This window comes from Lissotriton helveticus, chromosome 6 (genome assembly GCF_964261635.1).
Source record: "Lissotriton helveticus chromosome 6, aLisHel1.1, whole genome shotgun sequence".
Classification (NCBI taxonomy): Eukaryota; Metazoa; Chordata; class Amphibia; order Caudata; family Salamandridae; genus Lissotriton; species Lissotriton helveticus.
Genome location: NC_136067.1, coordinates 156,469,060 through 156,494,069, shown reverse-complemented (window position 1 = coordinate 156,494,069; position 25,010 = coordinate 156,469,060). Strand labels below are relative to the sequence as shown.

General features: G+C 50.7%; 1 protein-coding gene across 2 annotated transcripts in view; it reads left to right on the top strand.

Annotated features, from left to right (window-relative positions):
* Positions 1 to 11,338: 11,338 nt before the first annotated feature.
* Positions 11,339 to 25,010, top strand: part of ENAH (ENAH actin regulator) — a 681,857-nt gene continuing 668,185 nt past the window's right edge. The window contains exon 1 of one of the 2 annotated variants that reach the window (XM_078647528.1): positions 11,339 to 11,976. In XM_078647528.1, coding sequence (XP_078503654.1) covers positions 11,972 to 11,976 — 5 coding nt within the window. In that variant the 5' untranslated portion in view covers positions 11,339 to 11,971. The remainder of the gene's footprint in view (positions 11,977 to 25,010) is intronic. The other variant, XM_078647526.1, reaches the window with a different exon arrangement.

Below are 25,010 nucleotides of genomic sequence, written 5' to 3'. Positions count from 1 at the left end.
TACATGATTATTTAGAGGACAATGGTTAATGAAACCTCTATAACAGATGAGTCATCACATTCACATTTCTGTTCCACGTCGAAAGAATACACCAGTGTAGTTTAGTAAAACGTGAACCTATGTTATTCAATCAAGCACTTTCATCTAGTCTGCACTAATCTGCATGCTTTTCCGATACAGTAACTAAATCTTTTGTCTATTTCTCAAAATTCTCCAACATATAGTGAGCACAAATTGTGCACATTTGTCATTTTTCTCTCAAAGGTGTCAAAGTCGGTTCTATGTGTCAACTAAGGGATTCAGCAGTTTATCTACTTCATCAGTCACAAAGGTGTAGTTGTTTTGCATGCACGCAGCTTCTTGACAAAAGGAAACAGATGCTGCTGAACCTTTTCTGATGCTGACACCTTCCCAGGTGCCTGCCATGTATGCCTATAAGAGTGAGGTATGGGGATGCTCCTCACATCAATCTTCAATCGACTGATTCAAATGTTTCTACTTACATTTTATTTTATGATCTGGTGCAAATACCTAAACCATGTAGTGTTTCTGGACTATTCTAGATGTTTTTGTCTTAACCATATTACCTCACCTGTTTTATCTTACCTACCCCTGCTTTGGATCCCTGTCTGCTTTTCATTTTCTTTTTCTATCTTCCTTATACTGCTCTAGCCACTGTTTCTACTTTATTTACAGCCTATGAGTTATCTCTTTTTTTGAGAATATGTTCCATTCCGTTAATATGTTTATCACCCACACATGAGCATCCTGGAACACAATGAATACCAGGCTAAAGAAAAAGAAGAAGGTTCTAATAAGCAGGTGTGAAAAGATGATTTTAAGGCCCTTCTAAAAGCCAAGTGGTTGTCAACTACACATTTTATTTATTTATTTATTTATTTAAACTTATAAGGCGCACGGCTACCCGCAATGGGTTTCCCGGCGCCAAGGGATAGACTGAAGAAGAAAGAACTACCAGGCATCAATAAGTGAAGCTACCAGAAGACTGTTCAAAATTATTGCTGGAAAAGCCAAGTTTTTAAGCCCTTGCGAAACCGAAGAAGATCTGGTATAAATTAAACAGGGACAAATCCGAGTGCAAGCCTCTGAACGTTCACACCACTAAGGAGGTTCTAGGTTCGTCCGGCCTGACATGGCAACAGAAACCCATCAAATACCTTGGCCTCCTCTTCGAGAGAGACCTTAGATCTACACTAGAACACAATGAACAAGCCACACTAAACAAAATAAAGGAAAAAGTGGAGGGCTGGTCTCCCAAATTCACCACGTGGTGGGGGAGAGTGGAAACGATTAAAATGATGCTCACACCAATGGTGAACCACATGCTGAACATGCTACCACTGATAAACACAGAAGACTTCCACAAGAGACTAGACAAAATGCTGAATACCTTTCTGTGGAGGGGGAAAAGCCCAGAATAATCCTAAAAAAAGCTCAGACTGACTAAAGACCTAGACGGCCTGAATATAATGAACTTCAGGACATTCCAAAAAGCGTGCATAGCAAGACAGGGACTATACTGGCTCACCCCGAACCCAGAATATACTCCAGCTTGGCTAACACTGGAGCGAGGACTGCTGAGAGGGATGAAACCTATCGCCCTACTAACGGCTACACGACACCCAGCGATCAAAGAAAACCCCATCCTAAGCAGCACAAAGACAGCTCTCCTAAGTATTGACAAACTAATGGGGAGAAGCATAAAGAAAACTCAGCTAGAATCCATATGGCATAACCCCACAATAAAATACAGGGATAAGACTCTGAACATGCACTCATGGTATAAGCATGGCATCACAACGGCCAGGGACCTACTGAAACAAGGCACAAACGTAACCTTTGACACACTCAAGGAAGAACACGACCTAGAGAGCATAGAATTGTACAACTTCCTGAAGATTAAGGTAGCTGTTAGACGGGGACCCTGAGGGTCGGCCGGATACCGAGGGAGAGATCCCCGAGGGGGACCGTTCTCCGGCGAATCGTACAGACAAGTACCCTCCCTCCCCACAAACAGGCACCACACCAAGTCGAGTTCAAGGCTTTATATAAGGTTCTTAAGGCAAGGATATCAGCGATACAGGATAACTTGGACCCGGGGGTCCTCTCACTTCTAGTCTCTGTAGGGAAAGGGGGTAGCGGGACAGTCTTAGTACCGGATCGGTACAGGTGGTGGTAAAAGGCGAGCTCACAATCCTCGAGCTGGAGGGTCTCGGGATCGGGCCGCGGCAGCGCCAGCAGGCCAAGGTGATAGTCTCATAAAGCAGAGGGCCGCGGCAGCGCCAGCAGGCCAAGTCGATGGTTTCACGAGGCAGAGGGCCGCGGCAGCGCCAGCAGGCCAAGACGATGGTTTCACGAGGCAGAGGGCCGCGGCAGCGCCAGCAGGCCAAGATGATGGTTTCACGAGGCAGAGGGCCGCGGCAGCGCCAGCAGGCCAAGACGATGGTTTCACGAGGCAGAGGGCCGCGGCAGCGCCAGCAGGCCAAGACGATGGTTTCACGAGGCAGAGGGCCGCGGCAGCGCCAGCAGGCCAAGACGATGGTTTCACGAGGCAGAGGGCCGCGGCAGCGCCAGCAGGCCAAGATGGTTTCACGAGGCAGAGGGCCGCGGCAGCGCCAGCAGGCCAAGTCACGGATGAGTTCTTCTCGGGTCTCTCGACTCCAGGATACAACTGCCTTCCTGGTCTGGTCCTGCCCCAGTTATAGGTCTGGTCCCCTTTGATGTCCGGACCCTCGCGCCTGGGGGCCGGGAGGTCCGGGATGAGGGAGTCCAGACACCCAGCAGGGGGGTGGAGCCAGCGCCCAGGCGGCCTGGGGTGATCGACACCTGGCGGAGGAGAGCCGTTGACGATTCCTTCTCCCATTGACTCGCCAAGTGGTCACTCTGCCTCCTGGGGGGAGGTTGGTGCCTCGATGTCGGGCCCGGCCGGGCCCAGGGTGAGGGTCGAGTTGAGGCCACGCGGCCTCGTGCTGCAGTGCCCCAAGATGGCGGCCGGGTCGATGTCGTGGGGTAGATGGTGACCCGGGCCAGCGGGGTCCGGAGCTGGTGTCTTGTAGTGGAGGGATTGCAGGGTACTTCGGGTGGTCGTTGGTGGACTCTGGCTGGGGATGCAGGGAGAGCCAGGGTCCTGGTCCCATTGCGGGGAGGGGGTACAGCTCGAACATGCGGCCTGTCCAACATGCGTCCCCCCCAGCTGAAGGCGGGGAGAGTCAGCCATCTTCCTGGGGACTCTCCTCGCTGAGGCGGAAAAAGCGTGACAGGCCGTCGGCGTTGGCGTGGTCCTGGCCTGGACGATGTTCCACCGTGAAGTCCATCCCCTGCAGGGAGATGGACCAGCGCAACAGCTTCGGGTTCTCCCCCCGCATTTGCATCAGCCATTGCAGGGGTCGGTGGTCTGTTTGCACCCGGAAGTGGGTGCCGAAGAGGTATGGCCGGAGCTTCTTGAGTGCCCAGACTACGGCGAAGGCCTCCCTCTCAATGGTGCTCCAGCGCTGTTCTCGGGGCAAGAGGCGTCTGCTGATGAAGACCACCGGATGGTCGACCCCTTTGGCGTTGAGTTGGGAGAGGACGGCCCCCACACCATGATCGGAGGCGTCCGTCTGCACAATGAATTCCCGGCTGTAGTCGGGAGCCTGGAGCACGGGGGCCGTGCACATGGCGGTCTTTAGCTTCTCGAAGGCTGATTGGCAGCCCGGGGTCCAGTTGACGGTTTTGGGGCTCTTTTTGGAGGTGAGCTCTGTGAGGGGCCCCACGATGCTGCCATAGTCCTTCACGAACCGCCGGTAGTATCCGGTGAGCCCCAGGAAGGCCCGGACCTCCGTTTGGCTCGTAGGGGGTTGCCAGGCCTGGATGGCAGCAATCTTGAGTTGGAGAGGGGCCACCAGCCCGCTTCCCACTTGGTGTCCCAGGTAGGTCACGGACCCTTGGCCAACTTGGCACTTGCTGGCCTTGATGGTGAGCCCGGCTTGCTGGAGGGCGAGTAGAACCTCCCGCAGGTGGCGGAGGTGGTCGGTCCACTGGTGGCTGTACACAGCAATGTCGTCCAGGTAGGCGGCGCTGAAGTCTTCCAGGCCCGCCAGTACCTGGTTTACCAGCCGTTGGAACGTTGCCGGGGCGTTTTTCATGCCGAAGGGCATGACTTTAAAGTGGTAGTGCCCGTCTGGGGTAGAGAAGGCGGATCGTTCTTGGGCCCTAGGGGTGAGGCCGATCTGCCAGTAGCCCGCTGTTAAGTCGAAGATGCTCAGGTAGCGGGCGGCCCCCATCCGGTCAATTAGCTCGTCTGCCCGGGGGATGGGATGAGCGTCGGTCCGGGTAACTGCATTCAGCCCTCGATAGTCCACGCAGAACCGGAGCTCAGGGGCAACGCCCGGGGCAGCTGCCTTGGGAACCAGGACGACTGGGCTCGCCCAGGGACTGTCTGAGGGTTCGATCACTCCTAGGGTCAGCATCTTGGACACCTCGGTCTGGATGCAGGCTCGTACCCGGTCTGGTACGCGGTATGCTCGGTGTCGAATAGGAGGGCTGTCCCCGGTGTCCACATCGTGGAGGCACCAGGGGGTGACTCCGGGGGTGAGGGAGAACAGGGAGGCGAACTGCCTCAGGAGTGTTTGGCAGTCTTGGCGTTGCTCCGGGGACAGGGCCTCGGAGAGCTGGACCCCTTCCACTGAGCCATCCTGCTCGAAGGCCCTCAGTAAGTCCGGAAGGGGTTCGGAGTCTTCTTCTGTCCCAGTATCGGTAGCCATTAGGAGGCTGAGTTCGGATCGCACAAAATGGGGTTTGAGCCTGTTGGCATGGAGGACCCGTAGGGGGTTCCGGGCAGTCTCCATGTCGATTAAATAGGTGACGGGCCCCTTGCGTTCGATTACCTTGAAGGGCCCGGACCATCTGTCTTGGAGGGCACAGGGCTCCACCGGGGACATCACCCAGACCTGTTGTCCAGGTTCGAACTCAATGGAGGACGTGTGCTGATCGTACCACCTCTTCATGTCCTCCTGACTGGCCTCGAGGTTGGCTTTGGCGGTGTCTCGGAACCGCCGGGTCTGGTTGCGGAGAGCCAGGAGATACCGGTAGATGTCCGGGGGAGTTTTCTGGGGAGGCTGCTCCCAACCTTCCTTGACTAGGCTGAGGGGGCCCCGGACGGGGTGTCCGTACAGTAGTTCAAAGGGGCTGAAGCCGAGGGACTTCTGCGGGACCTCCCGATAGGCAAACAGGAGGCATGGCAGCAGTACGTCCCACTGGCGTCGAAGGGGTTCTTCTAGACCCATAATCATCCCCTTGAGGGTGCGGTTGAATCTCTCGACCAGTCCGTTTCCTTGCGGGTGATAGGGGGTCGTGAATTTGTAGGTGACCCCGCATTGCTGCCAGAGGGACTTCATATATCTGGAGATAAAGTTCGTGCCCCTGTCACTGACGACCTCCCGGGGGAACCCCACCCGGGAGAAGATCCCCATCAGGGCCCGGCCCACCACGGGGGCCGTCACAGTCCGAAGAGGGATGGCCTCGGGATAGCGGGTGGCGTGGTCTACCAGGACCAGGATGAACCGGTGTCCTTGGGCTGTTCGAGGGTCGAGGGGCCCCACAATGTCTATTCCCACTCGTTCAAACGGGGTGGTGACGACAGGAAAGGGTTGTAAAGGTGCTTTGATTTTTCGGCCACTTTTCCCGCTGGCCTGGCAGGTGGGGCAGGCCTTGCAGTGGTTGGTGACATCCTTCCGCATGTGGGGCCAGAAAAAATGGGTCACCAGTCGGTCGTAGGTTTTATCCTGCCCTAGGTGTCCGGCAAGGGGGACATCGTGGGCTAAGTTCAGGAGGAAGTCTCGGAAGCGAAGGGGCACCACCAGCACCCGACTGGCCCCTAGTTCTGCAATTTTCTGCTCGCTGTAGAGCAGGTCTTGGTCCCAGTAGATCCAGTGGGCCCCCGAGGTATCCCCGGTGCTCTGGGCCAGGGCTTGCTGCCGGAGTCCTTCGAGAGAAGGACAGGTTTGTTGCTCGGCCCGGAATTGTTCCTGCGTGGGGCCTCCCTCCTGCCGCCATTGTGCCAGGTCAGGGACGTCCCGAAGCTGGTCGGGTCCTTCTTCGGTTTGGGTCAAGGGAATGGCTTCTGGGGCGGCCTCCTCTGGGATGAGCGCGGGAGGAGGTTCTGGCCACTCGGGCTCTTCTGGGCTGGGGACCGCGCGGGCGGTCATGGACCGGGTCGTGACGCAGACCCATTCGGGGAGGCCAAGCATCCCCAGGTGCTCCCTCCGTTCGACAGCTGCCCAGGGAGAGCTTTCAAGGTCGTTTCCTAGGAGGCAGTCCACGGGGGCATCATCGCGGACAGTTACTTTTAACATCCCTGTTACTCCTCCCCACTCGAAGGGGACGCAGGCCATGTGGCATAGGCTTTCGGAGTTGTCGGCTGATCGAACAGGGCAAAGAATGTTCGGCAAGATTTGGTCTGGAGTGACGAGGTGGCGTCGGACCGCCGTTACACTGGCCCCGGTGTCGCGGAGGGCTTCCGCCCGGCGGCCATTGATGTTGACCCATTGACCGTACTTCTGTGTGTTGGCGGGAAGGGGGGCCCGCGGAATCATGTCTCTCTCCCCTAAGCAGACCAGTGCCATGGCGGCGGGTGCCCATTCAGAGGGATCGGTCTCGTACTCCTCTTGGTCTTCCGGGATTATTTCTTCCCCTAGGGCCGCCGCTGCAACTTGGCGGGGAGTAGTGTTCGGATTCTTTGGGCAGTTGGGATCACTGGCGTAGTGGCCGGGTCGCTGGCACCTGTGGCACGTAATGTTGGCCCGGAAACCGGCCCGGACGGCAGGGCTTCCCCGGCCAACCGGGGTCGAGGGGTTTCTGGGGGGTGACGAGGGGCCGGGGTCTCTCCCCCGACCCTGACTTCCTCCTCCCCCTCGGGGGCGATACGATCTGGATACTTCGCTGGGTGCGCTCCGGCCAACTCGGGTGCTTTCCCACCGGTCGGCTTCGGCGGCGAGTTGTCGAGGGTCGGTTAGCTTGCTGTCCAGGAGGTGTTGCCGGAGCTCCACGAAGCAGTTGTTCGACAGGTGTTCCCATACGATAAGGTCAAAGAGTTGGTCGTAGGTGGTTACTTTGTTGCCCTTGATCCACCCCTCGAAGGCTCGGCTAAAAAAGTTCACGTACTCCACCCAAGTTGTACCCGGAATCCGTTTGCAGTCGCGGAACCGTTGGCGGTACATCTCAGGTGTGAGCCCGTATCGAGTGAGGAGGGCGGCCTTCATGTGGTCGTAGGAGGTCATCAGCTGGTCCGGGAGTTGCAGCAGGGCGTCCCGCCCTTCGTTGACAAACCTCCCCCATAATCCGGCTCCCCAATCGCTTCGGGGAATCCGGTGGGAGGTCATTGCCACCTCATAGGCTTTAAACCACTGCTGGATATCATCGTTCTTGTGGTATTCCCGGATGACATCTTTGGGGATGTGAACCTTGGGTTCGGTCGAGGCAGACGGGGTCGGTCGTTCGGGGAGCCCGAGGTCTTTATTCTGTTTCTGAATCTCCAGTGCTTTGAGATTGCGCTCATGTTCGTATTCTAGTCTCTTTTCCTCTAGCTCCCTCTGTCTTTGCTTGTCTTCCCGCTCTTCCCTGAGTCGTAAGTGTTCCAGGGTTATTTTTTGTTCTGCCAGCTTGAGTTCCCCATCCAAGCGAAGTCGGGCAAGTTCTAATTCGTGGAGTCTGGTTTTTTCTCTTTCTCGGATCTCTTCCAGGGAGAGATCCGTTCTTTCTTTAGTTGGTGCGGGGCTCGTTTCGGTTGTTTGTGTTCGGGGTACGGCCGTACCCGTTTCTGCCCAAGCTTCTAGGGCTCGTTTGAAGTCTTCCTTTGTGCTAAGACCTGTGGTTGGAAGTCCAAGTTCTATGCAATATTGCTTCAGTTCCCGGTGGTTGTAGTCTTCCAATTTTTCCATCTGAAATTTTTCCGTTGTTCCGCTCTCTATTGACATGGTTGTTGTGTGTGGTGGGGCGAGTGACTTTCTGTACGATTATGCGTAGGTTCGGATCCCGTCGCTGGCCACCAATGTTAGACGGGGACCCTGAGGGTCGGCCGGATACCGAGGGAGAGATCCCCGAGGGGGACCGTTCTCCGGCGAATCGTACAGACAAGTACCCTCCCTCCCCACAAACAGGCACCACACCAAGTCGAGTTCAAGGCTTTATATAAGGTTCTTAAGGCAAGGATATCAGCGATACAGGATAACTTGGACCCGGGGGTCCTCTCACTTCTAGTCTCTGTAGGGAAAGGGGGTAGCGGGACAGTCTTAGTACCGGATCGGTACAGGTGGTGGTAAAAGGCGAGCTCACAATCCTCGAGCTGGAGGGTCTCGGGATCGGGCCGCGGCAGCGCCAGCAGGCCAAGGTGATAGTCTCATAAAGCAGAGGGCCGCGGCAGCGCCAGCAGGCCAAGTCGATGGTTTCACGAGGCAGAGGGCCGCGGCAGCGCCAGCAGGCCAAGACGATGGTTTCACGAGGCAGAGGGCAGCGGCAGCGCCAGCAGGCCAAGATGATGGTTTCACGAGGCAGAGGGCCGCGGCAGCGCCAGCAGGCCAAGACGATGGTTTCACGAGGCAGAGGGCCGCGGCAGCGCCAGCAGGCCAAGACGATGGTTTCACGAGGCAGAGGGCCGCGGCAGCGCCAGCAGGCCAAGACGATGGTTTCACGAGGCAGAGGGCCGCGGCAGCGCCAGCAGGCCAAGATGGTTTCACGAGGCAGAGGGCCGCGGCAGCGCCAGCAGGCCAAGTCACGGATGAGTTCTTCTCGGGTCTCTCGACTCCAGGATACAACTGCCTTCCTGGTCTGGTCCTGCCCCAGTTATAGGTCTGGTCCCCTTTGATGTCCGGACCCTCGCGCCTGGGGGCCGGGAGGTCCGGGATGAGGGAGTCCAGACACCCAGCAGGGGGGTGGAGCCAGCGCCCAGGCGGCCTGGGGTGATCGACACCTGGCGGAGGAGAGCCGTTGACGATTCCTTCTCCCATTGACTCGCCAAGTGGTCACTCTGCCTCCTGGGGGGAGGTTGGTGCCTCGATGTCGGGCCCGGCCGGGCCCAGGGTGAGGGTCGAGTTGAGGCCACGCGGCCTCGTGCTGCAGTGCCCCAAGATGGCGGCCGGGTCGATGTCGTGGGGTAGATGGTGACCCGGGCCAGCGCGGTCCGGAGCTGGTGTCTTGTAGTGGAGGGATTGCAGGGTACTTCGGGTGGTCGTTGGTGGACTCTGGCTGGGGATGCAGGGAGAGCCAGGGTCCTGGTCCCATTGCGGGGAGGGGGTACAGCTCGAACATGCGGCCTGTCCAACAGTAGCAGTAAGGAGGGCAAACCTGAATGGACTAACACCATCTCTCATACAATATGCCGCCAACCTCAACAAACTAGGACACCAGGTCGCATACCTATACAAGGCCCTATGCCCTAAGTCCACCAAACTCAACGACAAAGTCAACACCTACTGGGGAACACTAGTGGGTAGAGCGCTGAGTGAGAAGAAGAGGGCTGAGCTATGGAGGTCAACATCCAGGAAAAAGGTTACTGCAACTCTAAACCAGACTAAATTCTGGCTCATACATAAGGCATACTGGACCCCCGCCCGCCTGTCATCCATGGGTATCCGCGACAGTGATTCCTGCTGGAATTGCAACAAAGAAAAGGGTGACCTCGCACACCTACTCTTCCACTGCTCCAAAGTCAGAATCTTCTGGAATACGATAGGAACACTAATAAACGAGATCACAGGGGATACCATGCAACTAGACTTCCACAGCCTGGCACTGGGTTTCACATCTCCCTCAATACCAACCAAAGAAGACCGGGACCTCATCGATCTTCTGCTGACAGCAGCAGTCAAAACAGTCCTGTACAACTGGAAGGACACAGGGAAAGCCACGCCTAAAGCATGGCTCAACTGGGTCACTTTCCTGCGGGGGGCGGATACCATCACAGCGAAACATTCACCCAAATCACACAGGCAGTCAGGTATGTGGGAGTCCCTAGACAATTACCTCTCGTCTCACAAACCACCATAGGTAGCACGGCCAGACACCTACTAGCAACAGCCGAGCAGCAGACCTCCGGATAGTGCACACTCCAGAACCCGTACGGCTCCTCTTTCCTCTCTCCTTTCTCTATCTCTTCAGCACGCGGCCGGGGCGTGGGACCGAGTATGACAATCAATGTAACATGGGGACGGAGGACTAAACGTCAAGCGGTGCGCGTACGACTGGAAATCGGACTTACTGCAACAAGACTGAAAGCTGGAAATGAACTAGTCCCCCCCGCTTTCTCTTTTCATTTTTCTCTTCTTTCTCTTTCCTCTTCTTCTTTCTTTCTTCCACCCATGTATATGTTATGCTCCATGTATATATATATTTTTTCTACAATAAAAAATTACAGAAATCAAAAATACACTATGAATAACAATGACACAGTATAAGATGAATCTAGGGTCAAATTATATATTTTAGGAGGGCCTGATGTAGAGGAGGGGATTTAGAATGAGACCCTAAAATGTGCTGCAAAAATCTTAGCCAATCCACTTTCCCCACAGACCCATTCACCAAATAAAATGTAATGCACCCACAGGGGCAATGTGTCTTCATACTGGCATGTATAAGTGAAGTGATAATGGAAAGTTGACCACCCTAGCCTCATCGGGAGTATGCAGTGAAAAACAATTCATATTGCATTACAATACAGCCAGAGCCGTCCCTAATATTAAATTACAAAGGTAAAGTTGATCCATGCATTTTTCTTAAATGGGGTGGTTTAGGAAAAAAACCGTAATATTACATTATAGACTAGGTTATGTGAAGTCATGTACGTGCTATTCGGAAAGGCTGTACGGTATCCCCTATCCTCAGGAAATTTCCCCACACCCAACATTTGATCGAGTTATGGAAGTGTTGTCCCCAAAGTACTTTCAGGGACAGAGTGAGGTGCTTAAGCCTTCCTTGGCCGCAAGCGGCCATCTTGGAATGACCATACTTGTGAAACTTCGCACAAGCTTGGATTTGAATTAACGATGTCGCTGGCATTTCCCGCATTCAACACACATTAATTATTAGCTATTTTAATAACGTAAATGTGTCTCGTTTGTTATTCATTTTGAATTACGATTTAGTTGAAAAAAAATACTAGCAATCAAAAAACACAGCTACGTGCCTAAAGTTCACTTAAAAGAATACACGCTTTCATTAGATTGGCACAAAGCAAAAAATACTCTCGTTTCTGGGTAACTACTTTAACTCGCCTAACGTAATCGAACTGCTTAAAGATGGCCGCCGCTTTCGCAAACACTGAGCGACCCGTCTCCCTGCTCCCTCTAGCCTTCCAGCTACTTCTTGGACTTCACCCATCTCAATTCCCAGCCCTAGGTGGAAGAAGTTGTGCGCGCCCTCGACGCTGTCCAACCCCCCCCCTTGTCTGAAAGCGCCTCCATTTGGACTTTGCACGCTCGCGACCCCACTTGTCAGCCCGTCCCCGGGGACCGTCGGCGCGCCCCCATCGTTCCCACTTTCCCGACTCTCCCCATCCCTTCGGCTGCGCGCCCCCGCTTCTCCTCTCCATCCCACACGGAGCTGCGGGCGCGCCCCCGCCTCCCCATCCATCGGTGAGCGCGCGCAGCCCCCTGCTGGCGGCCGCTAACGGTATTTCTTTGGCTTCGCGGAGCCCGAGAGGAGAGAGAGTGCACGAGCCGAGAGAGCCGGTGACAGGAACGGGAGGAAGCCGCCGCCGCGGGGGCAGGACACGAGAGCCCGAGGAGCGCCAGCCCGCCGGGACACAGCAGCACGCCGGTGCCCCGCACTCCGCCGCCGCCCCCTGCAGCAGCCGGTTAATGGCCCGGGCCCCCCGGGGCTGCCCCCGCCTGGTAGCTGCGCGGCGCCCGGGACCCCCGACACCCTGGGTCGGACTCCAGAGGACCCGCCGCCCCCGCCCGGACTCCCAGCAGCGGCCACGATGAGGTGAGGAGCCGCCGGTCACCAAGGAGATGCCGCGCTGCGCCGCTATATTTAGGTTTCCATTGAAGAAAAAAAAATCCTGGACTATTTATTCCTCGTTTTAACGCTGCGTGCAGGAGGACCCCCGCCCCCGTGCTGGGAGAAGTACACGGGTTCATTTAACTTTGTATAATGAATCGCCCGCAGTCCTGCATCATGGTTTCTTTTTCATATTTACCTGGTTGAAGGGCAAATGCAATGAAGGTGCGGTGGGTGAAAGTGGGAGTAAATGCACTGGGTGTGGGTGCTATTAGTGTGTCTGGTTAATGAGGGGATTCGTATAGCCCATCGTGCATTAACATAAACCTAATATGGACAAACGCAGGTGATGCTGCCTCCAGCCCTGCCAGGCAGCCACCACACCTGATCACTTGCCTTACCCTTTGCTTTCCAGTAGGTTCATGGCAGGTGTTTTCTTACATTTTATTTGCCAGATCTATGCTGCTGGCTGTCCTATATGTCTCCCCTCTGCATTACTCCACGGTAAAGGGGGCGTAGTGTAGAAAGGGACTTTACCCAGCACTAAAGTAGCCACAGATCAGAGTTTTGTATAGAACCATTGGATGTGAAGAGAAAAGTGTCCCCGAAGCCCCAGGTGATTGGGTTTCTGGGGCTCACGAATATGGAACTGGTCTCTCCAGGAATTATGTTGGGTTGACAGTGTGCGGTTCCGTTAATTGGAAATGGAATTTATCAATTGGCCCAACAAGTTGTGAGATGGTAGCAGCAAGAAGACGGGCCTTTCTGTTTACGGTACGGCATACAAAGTATATGGACAGCTTACATATTTTTATACATGATATATCGTGACCCATCTACGCCCTCATTCTATGCCCCCTAAGCGTTACACGTGAGCACACACTTCAGCCTTCTGTTGCAGCTCCCCCAGTTAGGTAAGATGATATTTCTTCTGGCTGCAGAATACCCTCCAACCCATATGAAAAATCGGCCTCCGAGTAAGTGAAACTACCATGAGTTTTTTTTGGTGTTATTATCAAACCGATCACAGAGAGCTGCGGTGGCTTGTGTGGGCACCTTCTAGAGCCCGGTATTTTCGCTGCTGTCTGGTTTGTTGCATTGCAGCAGCTGCTGCTGTTTTTCACCCCTTTCCATTCGCAATCGATACGCACGAAGCAGAAAACCCCCTTCATCGGCCAGGAAAACCCTCGATAACCCCCAGCCTTCCCCTGCAGGGCTGCGATAACGTGGTGGGTGGAGGTGGAAGGGTGAAATTCTGTTTTTCTCTCGTTATTGTGCGCGATGGAGGCTGAAACCTTGCAGAGCTGCGCTTCTGATTAACGGGGGATGTTCCCTTAGCTGTTTTATGAGCAAAATCTGCTCTTGGATTTTGGTGCAAGACTCCGTGAGGAATGTGCCCTGGGATCCTGCTTGTTCTCAGGCTCTGCTGCTGCATTTATGATTTGCCAACCTCGCTGCAGGCCCCAGCCTTTCACGTGAGGCATATGGCCAAGTGGGGCTGGGAGAGGGTTACAGAAAATTGCACTTTCCGCATTATGTATTTTCATGCGCGCTTGGACTTGGGGTCATCCTTTGTATGGAAGATTAATAGGGTCGCGGTTGGCAAGCCGTTTAGAATGTAACCCTATATTTTTTATTCGCAGGGTAGGCTCCTTCCCTGCCACACATTACCTCACCATTGCTCAATAACTAGCTTTAATCTTCCTTTAAGTTGTATTTTTTTTCCAAGGGCAAAGGTTGATTAGATAGATGGCCTTGGGGCACAGGGAGCACTGACTCCGCCTTAATTGGTCAGAATTCCCGCCTGTCATGCTCTGCCGCATGCAGTACTTAAAGTTCAAGGCTTCTTTTTGATAATTTAAAATCGTAGTTTTCTTCATTTTTAAATCGTAGTTTTGATTACCAAAGTTAGCAATATGTTTAATCTTTAGGGTTATGTTTGCGCCTCATTTTAGTTACCCGAACGACCAAGTCCAACTTTATAGTGCCTGTTTATTAAGAAGTGGTTGCTCGAACTGCATTTTTTTCAAGGACCCTGGAACGTTGTTTGACAGTCTGGAAGGATATTTTTGGTTAACGAAGCTCACCGGCAGTAATATTAGCATGTGGAGATCGTGACAAGCGCTCCCCTGTTCTTTCAGCAGCTGTTGTGTGTCGCATGCCTTCTCCCACTGCCTGACTGCGCTGGTTGTTCATCAGCTGCTGAGGTCCATGCTGCCGTGGCTGCTGGTTCAAGCGCGTGGTCTGCAGTTCTTATTTCAAAGTAGTTCCTAATGTACACTTTAGTAGATTATTTTAATGGCAAGTCTATTGCCGAACTGTGCCGGGGGTTGCGTCCTTCCGGTTCTCTGACCTAGCAGTAATTAAAAATGAAGGATTGATATATTCTATATCTCCCTATAGAAGGCCATATATTCATGTCCTTAACTGCAATGGCAAAACACCAATTGACGTCTGAATGTAAAAAATAAAAAAAGTTACGTGAGCATCCTTCTAACTTTTTATGTTTTACTTAATCTTGCATTCCCTAAAAGTGTTAGCTAATTCCAAAGTGTTGCGCTTTTGTATTGTTTTTGTTTGTAGCATATTACTTTTGTTTAATGCATGCTTTGAACAGTCTCCTCCAGGTGTATGAAAGGCCACGATTGTCCGCTCTGAGGTTGATGCTGAAGGCCGTGCGAGGTTCTCATTTTGTGTGTCAGGTCGTAACCTTATTCAGACTTCCTGGTCATCCAATCCTTGGCCTCTCTACACAGTCCACATAACAATGTTAACATACTACAGTTCCAATTGTGATTTCTGTGCAAATGTGTGTTAATGAGGAACCCAGTTGTCAAAATATTGACGAGGCATTAGTAAATAAAAATGCTTTTGTTTACAGGTGAGTGGCAGCGTTCTGTTCTTGGGGGCGATGCATTGGAGGAAGTGCATTCAGGAGAGAGTGAAAAATGGGTGTTGAAGAGGAAAGAGAAAAGATCTAAGATGTGCAGATAGACAAGATGTGGAAAGGATGTCTGAGTCAACATAACAGGAGTGTTTGAGATTGTCTAACCTTTCCCATAGACATCAGTAATGTTTAATTTACAGCTCACAATGACCGAATTGAAACATTTTCAATGTTATCAGGCCTTAAAAAATCATAATTTTTTTTTTTTACCAGACTTGCAGGTCTAGTGGCTCGATTAATCTACTCGACCTAACTGAAATGTGCATGACCCATAAACTGGTCTCCACTTGTGTGACCCTGGGCAAATATTTTATTTCAGTCTCATTTTTCTTCATTATCACATATGACAGCACTTTCACATATGAGTTCAGCATGTTGTGTGTTTGATTTAATAGACCAAACTATTACTCCATGTGCAGTAAAAATCTAGCTTGCATATAGGTTACACATGATCCCGGACTTGCCTCTAAGTTCACTAATTGCATTGTCATCAGGGTGGGGGCAGCGAGTGTTTCCTAGTTCAAGTTTAAAGTCACTTAATACAATGATGTGGTAGCGTACTTCATGTACAGACTGCACATTTTCCATTGAAATGGGCATAAACATTAACACTAATATGCACTTTTACTGTTAAAATTATACTTTGTACAGACAATGTGTATGGAAATTGGGTTTCAGCAAATATTTATCATTTGCACTTCACCAAGTAAAGTGTTCTGGTTTGTTTTCATCCTTTTTGAAATCTGTTACACTCAATTCCGAATTAAAAAAATATTTTTTCCCCAACTACTGAAATGTATTTTGAAAGATTTTATGTTTCATTTACACGCTATTTAATTATCTGTTTAGAAAAAACATTGACTGCCTTTTATTTCACACTCCTGTACCCAGCAGTTTACTTTACAAAACCCTTTAACTTTTCGGTCTGAAAAAGGAAAGCAAACGCCAAGCTCCAGGATGACATGAGCAGCAGTTTGTAAGAAGACATAAGGAAACATTTGACCTATGTCTTTGAACACACAGCAAATGTGACAAGATAAAAAGATGTAAAGGCATCAATATTGAAAAAAAGGTCTATAGTTAAGTCAAACCAAAAGATAAACAAGAACAAATGAACTAAGCAAAACTTAAATAACTGTAAATAATTATACTTAGTAGTTGCATCCGGATTATACAACTATATACGCCAAGCTCTCACGGCGCTCTACTTCTTGAAGGACCCCCTCTTAATCGACGCGGTTGCTATGCTCTGCAGCGTACCACTATTCTCTATGTAGCGCACCCGCTTTCCTCTTCTTTACCGCAACGGGTTGATCGACATCGCTACTCTGTACCACCAACTTTTGCAGCACATACCCTGCGTCTTATTAATTTATTACTGGTTTGCTGGAAGTCTCCTTTTCCTTTTTTTTTCTTTTGAACCAGTTTCAAGATCATCATTATCGACTTCTGCGCCTTCATTAATTTTACACGTTTGAGAGCTCGCAAGCTTACCGCTGCACACAAGGTATTCTGCTTATCCCACTACGTTTTTGTCTCCTGTATCCAGGACTGTCTAACATTATAGGCCTCATCTTCATGGGCCGCTTCTGCAATAGACGGTAACCTGACGAAGGCCTACAAGCCGAAACGCGCGTAGTTTTGATTCTACCGCACTGCCTTCACCAATAGCTATTTACCGTTTCAGTCCTTGTATAGGATTCTGTTGATGATTTTATTTGTACGATCTGTTTATATTAATAATTGCACTTTTACTTCTGTCCAAATATCTATCTTGATCAACTGTATATCTATATATATATATGTATATATATATATATATATATATATATTCAAAACTTTGATTTACTAAAATATCTTCCCAAAAAAATCTAGTTTTTGATGAAATTCAATTACATCAATAAAAAACATTTATACTTTTTTGTATCCATCATGTGTCACTGGTTATATTCATGTGTAGTATAATTATTTACAATTATTTAAGTTTTGCTTAGTTCATTTGTTCTTGTTTATCTTTTGGTTTGACTTAACTATAGACCTTTTTTTCCAATTGCATTTATTTCCCTATGTATAGTAAGTCCATTCGTTATATAGGGGTCCCCCTTTTTCAAAATAAGGCATCAATATTGCTCATTCATCTTGTTCATTCACATGCATGAACAGAACTCCTGTTTGTTATCTTGGGCCAGTAGGTCCTACAAACAGGTCGCCCTGATAAAATGACTCACCATAACGAGTGGGTGAGTAGATTTCTCGATACCTGATTATTTACAACAAAATCGTTGTTACTCATTTATCTTAAACCGCTTACAACCATTGACCTGGCTGGTTTCAGATGCATATACGTTGTGCTATATATTTGGGCATAGTAACTGAAAGATCAAAGAAGAACAAAGCTACAAGTCGTGACACACTGGGTTTCACAAATATAATTTACATGTTTTATCCGCACCCTTAAATAAATAGACCACGCCACATTTAGAGACTCCCCACTCTTTTCATCCCACATAAAGCCCTGGTTGTATCTCCTGTTGCCTGCTGTAGGCCACCAAAGTGGGTCTACCGCATTTTTGAACACGCTCAGAAGACACCAATAGCAGACCTGTTAAGCTCTCTTTAAACTAGTTAAGCGGACTTCACATTAACAGCAATAATACAATATGTAGAGTTCTGCCCCATATTTTATGAGGGTGAAATATTTTCCTCTTAGCCTGTCATTTGTAGATATACTTAATTTTTAAGACCAAGCAAAATTAGAAAACTGTCTATTAAAAGCGAAAGGTGTTCTTTGAAGGTGCTATACTTTGAAGGAGAGTTGTGTGCAGATTAATACAATATATTGCTTAGGCTAGCTGCAACTGAATACCATTGTGTAATTTGTCAGTATTGTAGTGTGGAAAAGATGTGACTCTCCCAATATGTATTAGCTTGTCATAATACATCAGTACCAGAACGTGTTATGTTTTAACTACAATTACTACAAATAACCATGAATGGAAGGTTATGTCGGCCGATTGTTGAAGATAATATGTAGCTCAGAACGAACGGGAATGGCAACAATATTTACAGCTGGCCAAGTTTAATTGAATTATGCACTAGCAGCATTGAGGTCACCCTAAGAGCCGGTGAAATGGAAGCGGTATCAGCAGAACTGTCCCTGCTGGAGATCTTGTCAGGCGTTTTCCACTTCAAGGAAGCGACAAGCGTGTAAACACATGCTCTATCGCATGCATATCTTCCAGTTTGTGATCTCTGCTTGGAGGACAGGCGAGTGACAATGATTCCTTCTGAAAACTGCAACATGTTCCATCCCGGGGTCAGGCAAATCTTAGCCAGAACACCGGCTTAGACATGCGCCCAGGGGAGCCTTTAACCTTGCATGGCTTCTGCCTTGTGGTCCATCACCCTGTCAAATGCTGTACAGGTAGCATTTTTTTAGCTACCCCATTATGCACGTCTGGCTTGCTGTCCTTGTCTAGGAGTAAGCCTGTGCTCAGTTTTCTGATCTTCAGAAACACACCACACCCACAAAGCTAACATGATTTGTGTGTTTTCATGGTGCTATTCTGCAACAAAAGCGTTAACTAAGTCAGCAATATTCTACCTTGGCGAGTGCCCCCACCCGTCTGCTCAATTTTGAATGTCGAGGTTCTCGTTCCGTATCAAGCCTGTCTGCCTCTTGTGTTCCGCAGCTTTACAGCGAAGCTGCAGTCGAGATCTGAACCAATCTGTGAATGGAAACTGTCTTTACTATCCTGCCACCAGGGAGTGACCTAAAAATATAGCAGCGGCACTGCAGACAGGCTGCATGGAGCATTACAGCATGCCTGCGCTGGTGAGTCATGAGGTTTAATGGCCGAGTGACTCCAAACACATGACACTTCTTCGAGCCCGCTAATGCTTCTCAGTTATTTCATTCAGGTCCGGCGCCTGCTCTGTGAACGGGGACTGTACGGCCTTTGCTTTACCCATGGGGTACGGTAAACGGGGTGTGGTTTGTTTCGAATCATCTTCTTGGCTTTTTTTATTCATTTATTATCCATGCTCTCAAAATTCATCGCCAAGTCAGGAGAAACGGCAATCTGCCTTTTTTTTTTCCCTGAGACCTTAAAGGCAGTCATTTTAGCATTCACTGTTATTTCTGCCACATGTCCGAGTGCATGGTTCGGCACTTATATAGTGTTTCATACCGGTCTTAAGCAGTTTATTATTCAGTTTAATGGTCCTCCGCTTGTTGCCCAAAAGGCTAGGAAGATTTAAACCTGTGACCAGCAGATGTCGGCTTCTGGCAAGCATTTGATGCCTCGTTTTAAAATGTACTGCAGAAAGCTGAGCTGTCCAGGCTAGTTTAGAACTTAGCACCGCAAAGCTTCGAGTTTCAGATGGCCTTATTCAAGCTTTGATAGGTCTGTCTCGTATATGTGTTCACCTGCGCTCTGAATCCTCGTCACTGCCCACATTATGTTAATCCCGAGCCTTGGTTAAACTGTAGTCGGTGGTTTGTATCTCGGCGTACACATCCTACTAACTTCATGCGTAGCTCCCAGCCGCCCACCTCCACCTGCTGCCAGTGCACTGGAATGTGTGCCGTCTGCTACGGAGCTGGTGTGATGCAACCCACTCAAAGGTAATGACGTGCAGGAGGTCCAGGTATCAAGCCTTCTCACTTCTCTATCGGCTTTTCATGTCTGGCAGAGTGACTGACTGCAGGGCTGAGGGAGGCTAAAGAAAAGTGCTACCTGCACAGCCTTTGGGCCACACTCGGAGACCACTGTACTCTGCTGTGCTAGGCCATCAAAGACAGAAAAGCAGGTAATCTCCCTGTGAATTAGGTATATTGTGCATGCAGAAATATGCACTTAAGATGAAACTTTCTTGCTTTCCTGCTGATTTTTAATTTGAGATGGGACTAAGAAGCCTTGTGAAGGCAGTTATTTAATTTATTTATTTTCCTAAGGCCTTTTCGCCTTACATCTATGCTCACTATGCCATTAAATTCTCCACTGTATCGGTCTTTGAGAAGTAGATGCCTATAAGCATGTGAGAGACAAAGTGCCGGCTCCAAAAAAAAAAGTAAAGATCACAACACCACAGAACATGCAGAACCAAGTGGACAAGCACCTTACTTAAATCTACCAGAAAGAGGTTTTGCTATGTAGTCTGGTATTGCTGTACCGGTTCTGACCCAGTCAGAACTGGTCGCTCCTCTCGCAGCTCGTCCCTCCTGTGCCAGCTATCTGTGCATGCGACCTGCATTCTGTGCCTGGTATCACGCTCTCCGTGCCAGCGACCTGCTATCTGTGCCAGCGACCTGCATTCGGCCCGGTATCGTTGCCTGCATTGCTCAATTTTGTGCCAGCGACCTGCATTGTGTGCCAGTGATTGTTTTTGTTTGTGCCCGCGACCTCGCTCTGTGCCAGTGATCTCGCCCAGCATTGTTGTTGTGCCCTTAGCCCGTCCCTGCCGCTGCTCCCCCGCGGCCCCACCCCCTCCAGCTCCCACTGACCCTCCACACTAGCCACCCCGCTCCCGCCTCCCAGCTGCTCCTCCCTCGCCCGCCCCCCCTCCACTCTCCACTTATGACAGAGGCACTTGCGCGCAGCGTTCACGCGCAGCGGACGCGCCCTATGCGTGCCAAAGGCGCGCCAAAGGTAAGCCCGTCTACGCCCGTCCGCGCCTGGACAGCGCCCAGCGCAAGACCCCCCTGGCCCTCGCATTAACCACTCCACCCGCCTAACGTACGACGCCGCAACCCTCACTGCGCTCAACACCGGCCGCCTCCCCGACTGCCACCAAGCCGCCCCTGGACGCACCCATGGTCCTTTCACCTGTCAATCCTGCAAGTTCTGCTGCATCAGGACCCACTCTACATCCACAAACGCCAAACAGAGCTCAGACAGTAACCACCTGAAATGCATCCTACTCAACACTCGATCGGTCCACAGACACTCCATCGAACTATGGAACCTGCTGGACAACACGACGCCGGATGTCGCCTTTCTCACAGAAACCTGGATGAACGCCTCATCAGCACCCGACATCGCAATAGCCATCCCGGACAGCTACAAGATCATCAGAAAGGACCGCATCAACCAGACAGGAGGAGGCATCGCCATCGTCCACAAGAAAACCATCCGCATCACGACCAGCTCCGACGATACCCTCACAGCCGCCGAACACCTCCACTTCCAGATTCACACCGACCCCAAGACCACACTTAGAGGCACCCTCATCTACAGACCACCAGGACCCCGCGCACAATTCAGCGAAGACCTCACTGACTTCATCAGCCCACACGCCCTCCCTCCGAAGACTACATCCTACTAGGGGACCTCAACTTCCATCTGGAAAAGAACGACAGCAACACCACCACCCTTCTGGACAACCTCGCCAATCTCGGACTCAAACAACTAGTAAACACCCCCACCCACTACGCCAGACACACGCTCGACCCTATCTTCTCCTCCAGCAAGCACGTCTCCTTCAATCACTGTAGTGTAGTTCCTATTATCCCAATAGGCTCTGCGCATTGGAATAATATCTTCAATAGTATAGACCTAGGGCAGAGGTTAACTAGGTCTTCTACCGACGATATTAGACTTAAAGTTTTGTGTTTGCCAGCTAGCTCAGAGTTCACTAGAAACTTTCTCGAATAGACCAGGAGGATTTTAACCTCCCTGGGTAGACAAGAAGGGATTTAGTTTCTGACAACCATAGAACATGACAACTTTGCTCTCCCCTAATCAAGAGTGTATCTCTAGAGTCGTGTGAAAACAATAGACAACTTATTTTACTCAGTCAGTACGTGCATTCTTAGTTTCACCAGTTTGTAGAGAAATAAGAGATGGGCGTGGTTCAATAAAAGATGTTATTTATTGATCAGTCTCTTTTCTCATACAAGAGAAATGAATCGCTATTATTGCAATACTTATAGTTAAGTAAAGTGCATACAGTAGAGACAGAATTATAAAATAATACTGCAAAAGCATTGATATGGTTTCTGAGCCATATGATACTTTAAAATGGATAAAATAGATATATACATATATACATTTGACTAATCGTACTCAACTGGTGCTTCTAACCACGCCTACCCCAATGTACCTGACCTAAGCCTAATACGTGGGCGGGAGTAGATAAGTAGCAGTTTAAGTTAAGTTTGTTTTGCCAAGGGACTGACTCGAGAATTCTCTGCAAGGGGTTATTCAGTTCTGTACCTGAGATCTAGAATGATGGAGGGCTGGTATCTCTTATCCCAGGTCTTGATATTCCAGCTGCCTGCGAGGGCTGCTTGGAAGCGCCGGAGCTGGATTTCTCGGCAGGAGAAAGGCAGTGTCTCGTTCTCAGCGCGTCAGGAAGGCGGGGCAGCGTCTGTGGGCTTCGCTCTCTGCTGGGCTCCTCAGCACGTCTCGCTGCTCCGATCTCATCACCACCGCATGTGTTTGCTTAAGGCAATGTCGGTAATATTTATACCTGAAAGGTGCCGAGATTGACGTAAGGATGGACATATATACGTCAATAAGGATGTCACATGAACGGGCTCGTTCGCACATTCTTTTGCTGAAGTTCTCGGTGAAATCAAAACAATGGCTATGGGAATTTCCCAGGTCGCTGTAGGTTTGATTTGTTTTGAGAACTCCGTATGCCTTATCAGGGGCTGGAGGAATATCGCTTGTCTAATTAGATGGCATGCGTTATGACCTAATCAGATAACGCACTTCTGTGCCGTGGTGTGGCTTAATCAGATAACGGTTCTTGCACCGTTGGATGGCTGCTAGTTAGTTATTAACCAAACCAGGGTCAGGAATAGGGGAATCGATACAGTACCTATAGGAATACATCACATGACGTCACAGGACTTCACTGGACGGACCACAGCTGCGTTCACTTCAGCTTCAGAAAGACCACAACCCACCACCACCCACAACAAGTCCCCCGCAGAAACTGGAACAAACTTACCACCGACCAACTCACCACTTCGCTAAGCCAAAACCTTCCCGCCAAATCATCGGACCCTAATCAAGCAGCCATCAATCTCACACAATGGATCACCTACTACGCTGACGAATTAGCGCCCTTCAAAAAGCAACACAACAAGCCAGGTAGCAAAAAAACCTCCTGGTTCAACGACGACCTCAAGAACTCCAAAGAACTGCCGCACCCTCGAGAAAGCTAGGCGAAAAAACCCGACAACATGACCGCCCTCAAGGACGCCACCCGCAAACACCACCAGCTGATCCGATCCACCAAGAAATCTGCATTCAAGGATAGACTCAACAGCAAGGAACTCTTCAGCATCGTCCAAGAGCTTACCAATCCCAGCGCCGACACCAACGACATCACTCCCTCTCAAGACCTCTGCGACTCTCTAGCCTCGTTCTTCCACAGTAAAATCGCTGACATACATAACAGCTTCGGCGACCAGTCCACTCCCCTCACCACCGAACTGAATCACCCCACCACCACCCTTTGCGCCTGGAACCCGATCAGCACCGAAGACACCATCCGCTTGATGAACTCCATTGACTCTGGATCCCCAACCGACCCATGCCCCCATCACATCTTCAACAAGGCCGACTCCATCATAGCACCCCAACTCCGGGATATCATCAACTGCTCCCTCAACACCGCTACCTTCCCGGAAAGCTGGAAACATGCCGAACTCAGTGTCCTCCTGAAGAAACCTACAGCAGACCCCACTGAACTTAAGAACTACCGCCCCATCTCGCTCCTCCCTTTCCCTGCCAAAGTCATAGAGAAGGCCGTCAACAGTCAGCTCGCCACCTTCCTCGAGTCCAACGACTCCCTCGACCCCTCACAGTCCGGCTTCCGAGCCAAACACAGCACCGAGACCGCCCTCATCGCAGCCACAGACGACATCCGAACACTACTCGACAACGGGGAAACAGCTGCCCTTATCCTCCTGGACCTCTCCGCAGCATTCGACACGGTCTGTCATAGCACCCTTGTACAACGCCTCAGCAACGTCGGGATACAAGGAAAAGCATTGGATTGGATCATATCATTCCTCGCCGGAAGAACCCAGAGAGTCCGCCTCCCCCCCCGCCCCCTTCAGATCAGAGGCCACCGAAGTTATTTGCGGCGTACCACAAGGATCATCGCTCAGCCCCACCCTCTTCAATGTCTACATGAGCCCCCTTGCATCCATCGCACACCAACACAACCTCAACATCATCTCCTATGCTGACGACACACAGCTGATCCTCTCCCTCACCAAAGACCCAAACACCGCCAAAACCAACTTACATGAAGGGATGAAAGACGTAGCCGAATGGATGAAGAATAGTTGTTTAAAACTGAACTCAGACAAGACGGAAGTCCTCATCCTAGGATCATCCCCCTCTGCATTGGACGACTCATGGTGGCCACCAGCCCTAGGCAACGCGCCCAAACCAACGGACCATGCTCGCAACCTAGGATTCATCCTAAACTCCTCCCTCTCGATGACCAGACGAGTCAACGCCATCTCATCATCATGCTTTAACATCTTGCGTTTGCTCAAAAAGATCTTCCGATGGATCCCCACTGAAACAAGAAAGACGGTCACCCATGCACTTGTCACTAGCCGATTGGACTACGGAAACACCCTCTACGCCGGAACCACAGCCAAATTACAGAAAAAACTCCAACGCATTCAGAACGCCTCAGCCAGACTCATCCTAGACTTACCCCGCCCCAATCACATTCCGGCCACCTGAGAGACCTTCATTGGCTCCCCGTCAACAAGAGAATAACGTTCCGTCTCCTCACCCACGCGCACAGAGCCCTCTACGACCTAGGACCCAAATTCCTCAACACGCGCCTAACCTTTTACACCCCCACCCACCAACTACAATCGTCCAATCAAGCCCTCGCCCCGATTCCACGCATCCGAAAAACCACCATGGGAGGAAGATCTTTCTCCTACTTAGCGGCCAAAACCTGGAACTCTCTCCCCACCCACCTCCGCCTTACACAGAACCACCTCTCCTTCAGAAAACAACAAAAAACCTGGCTATTTAATAAATAACGAATCCCCCCCCCTCAAGCGCCTTGAAACCCTCCGGGGGAG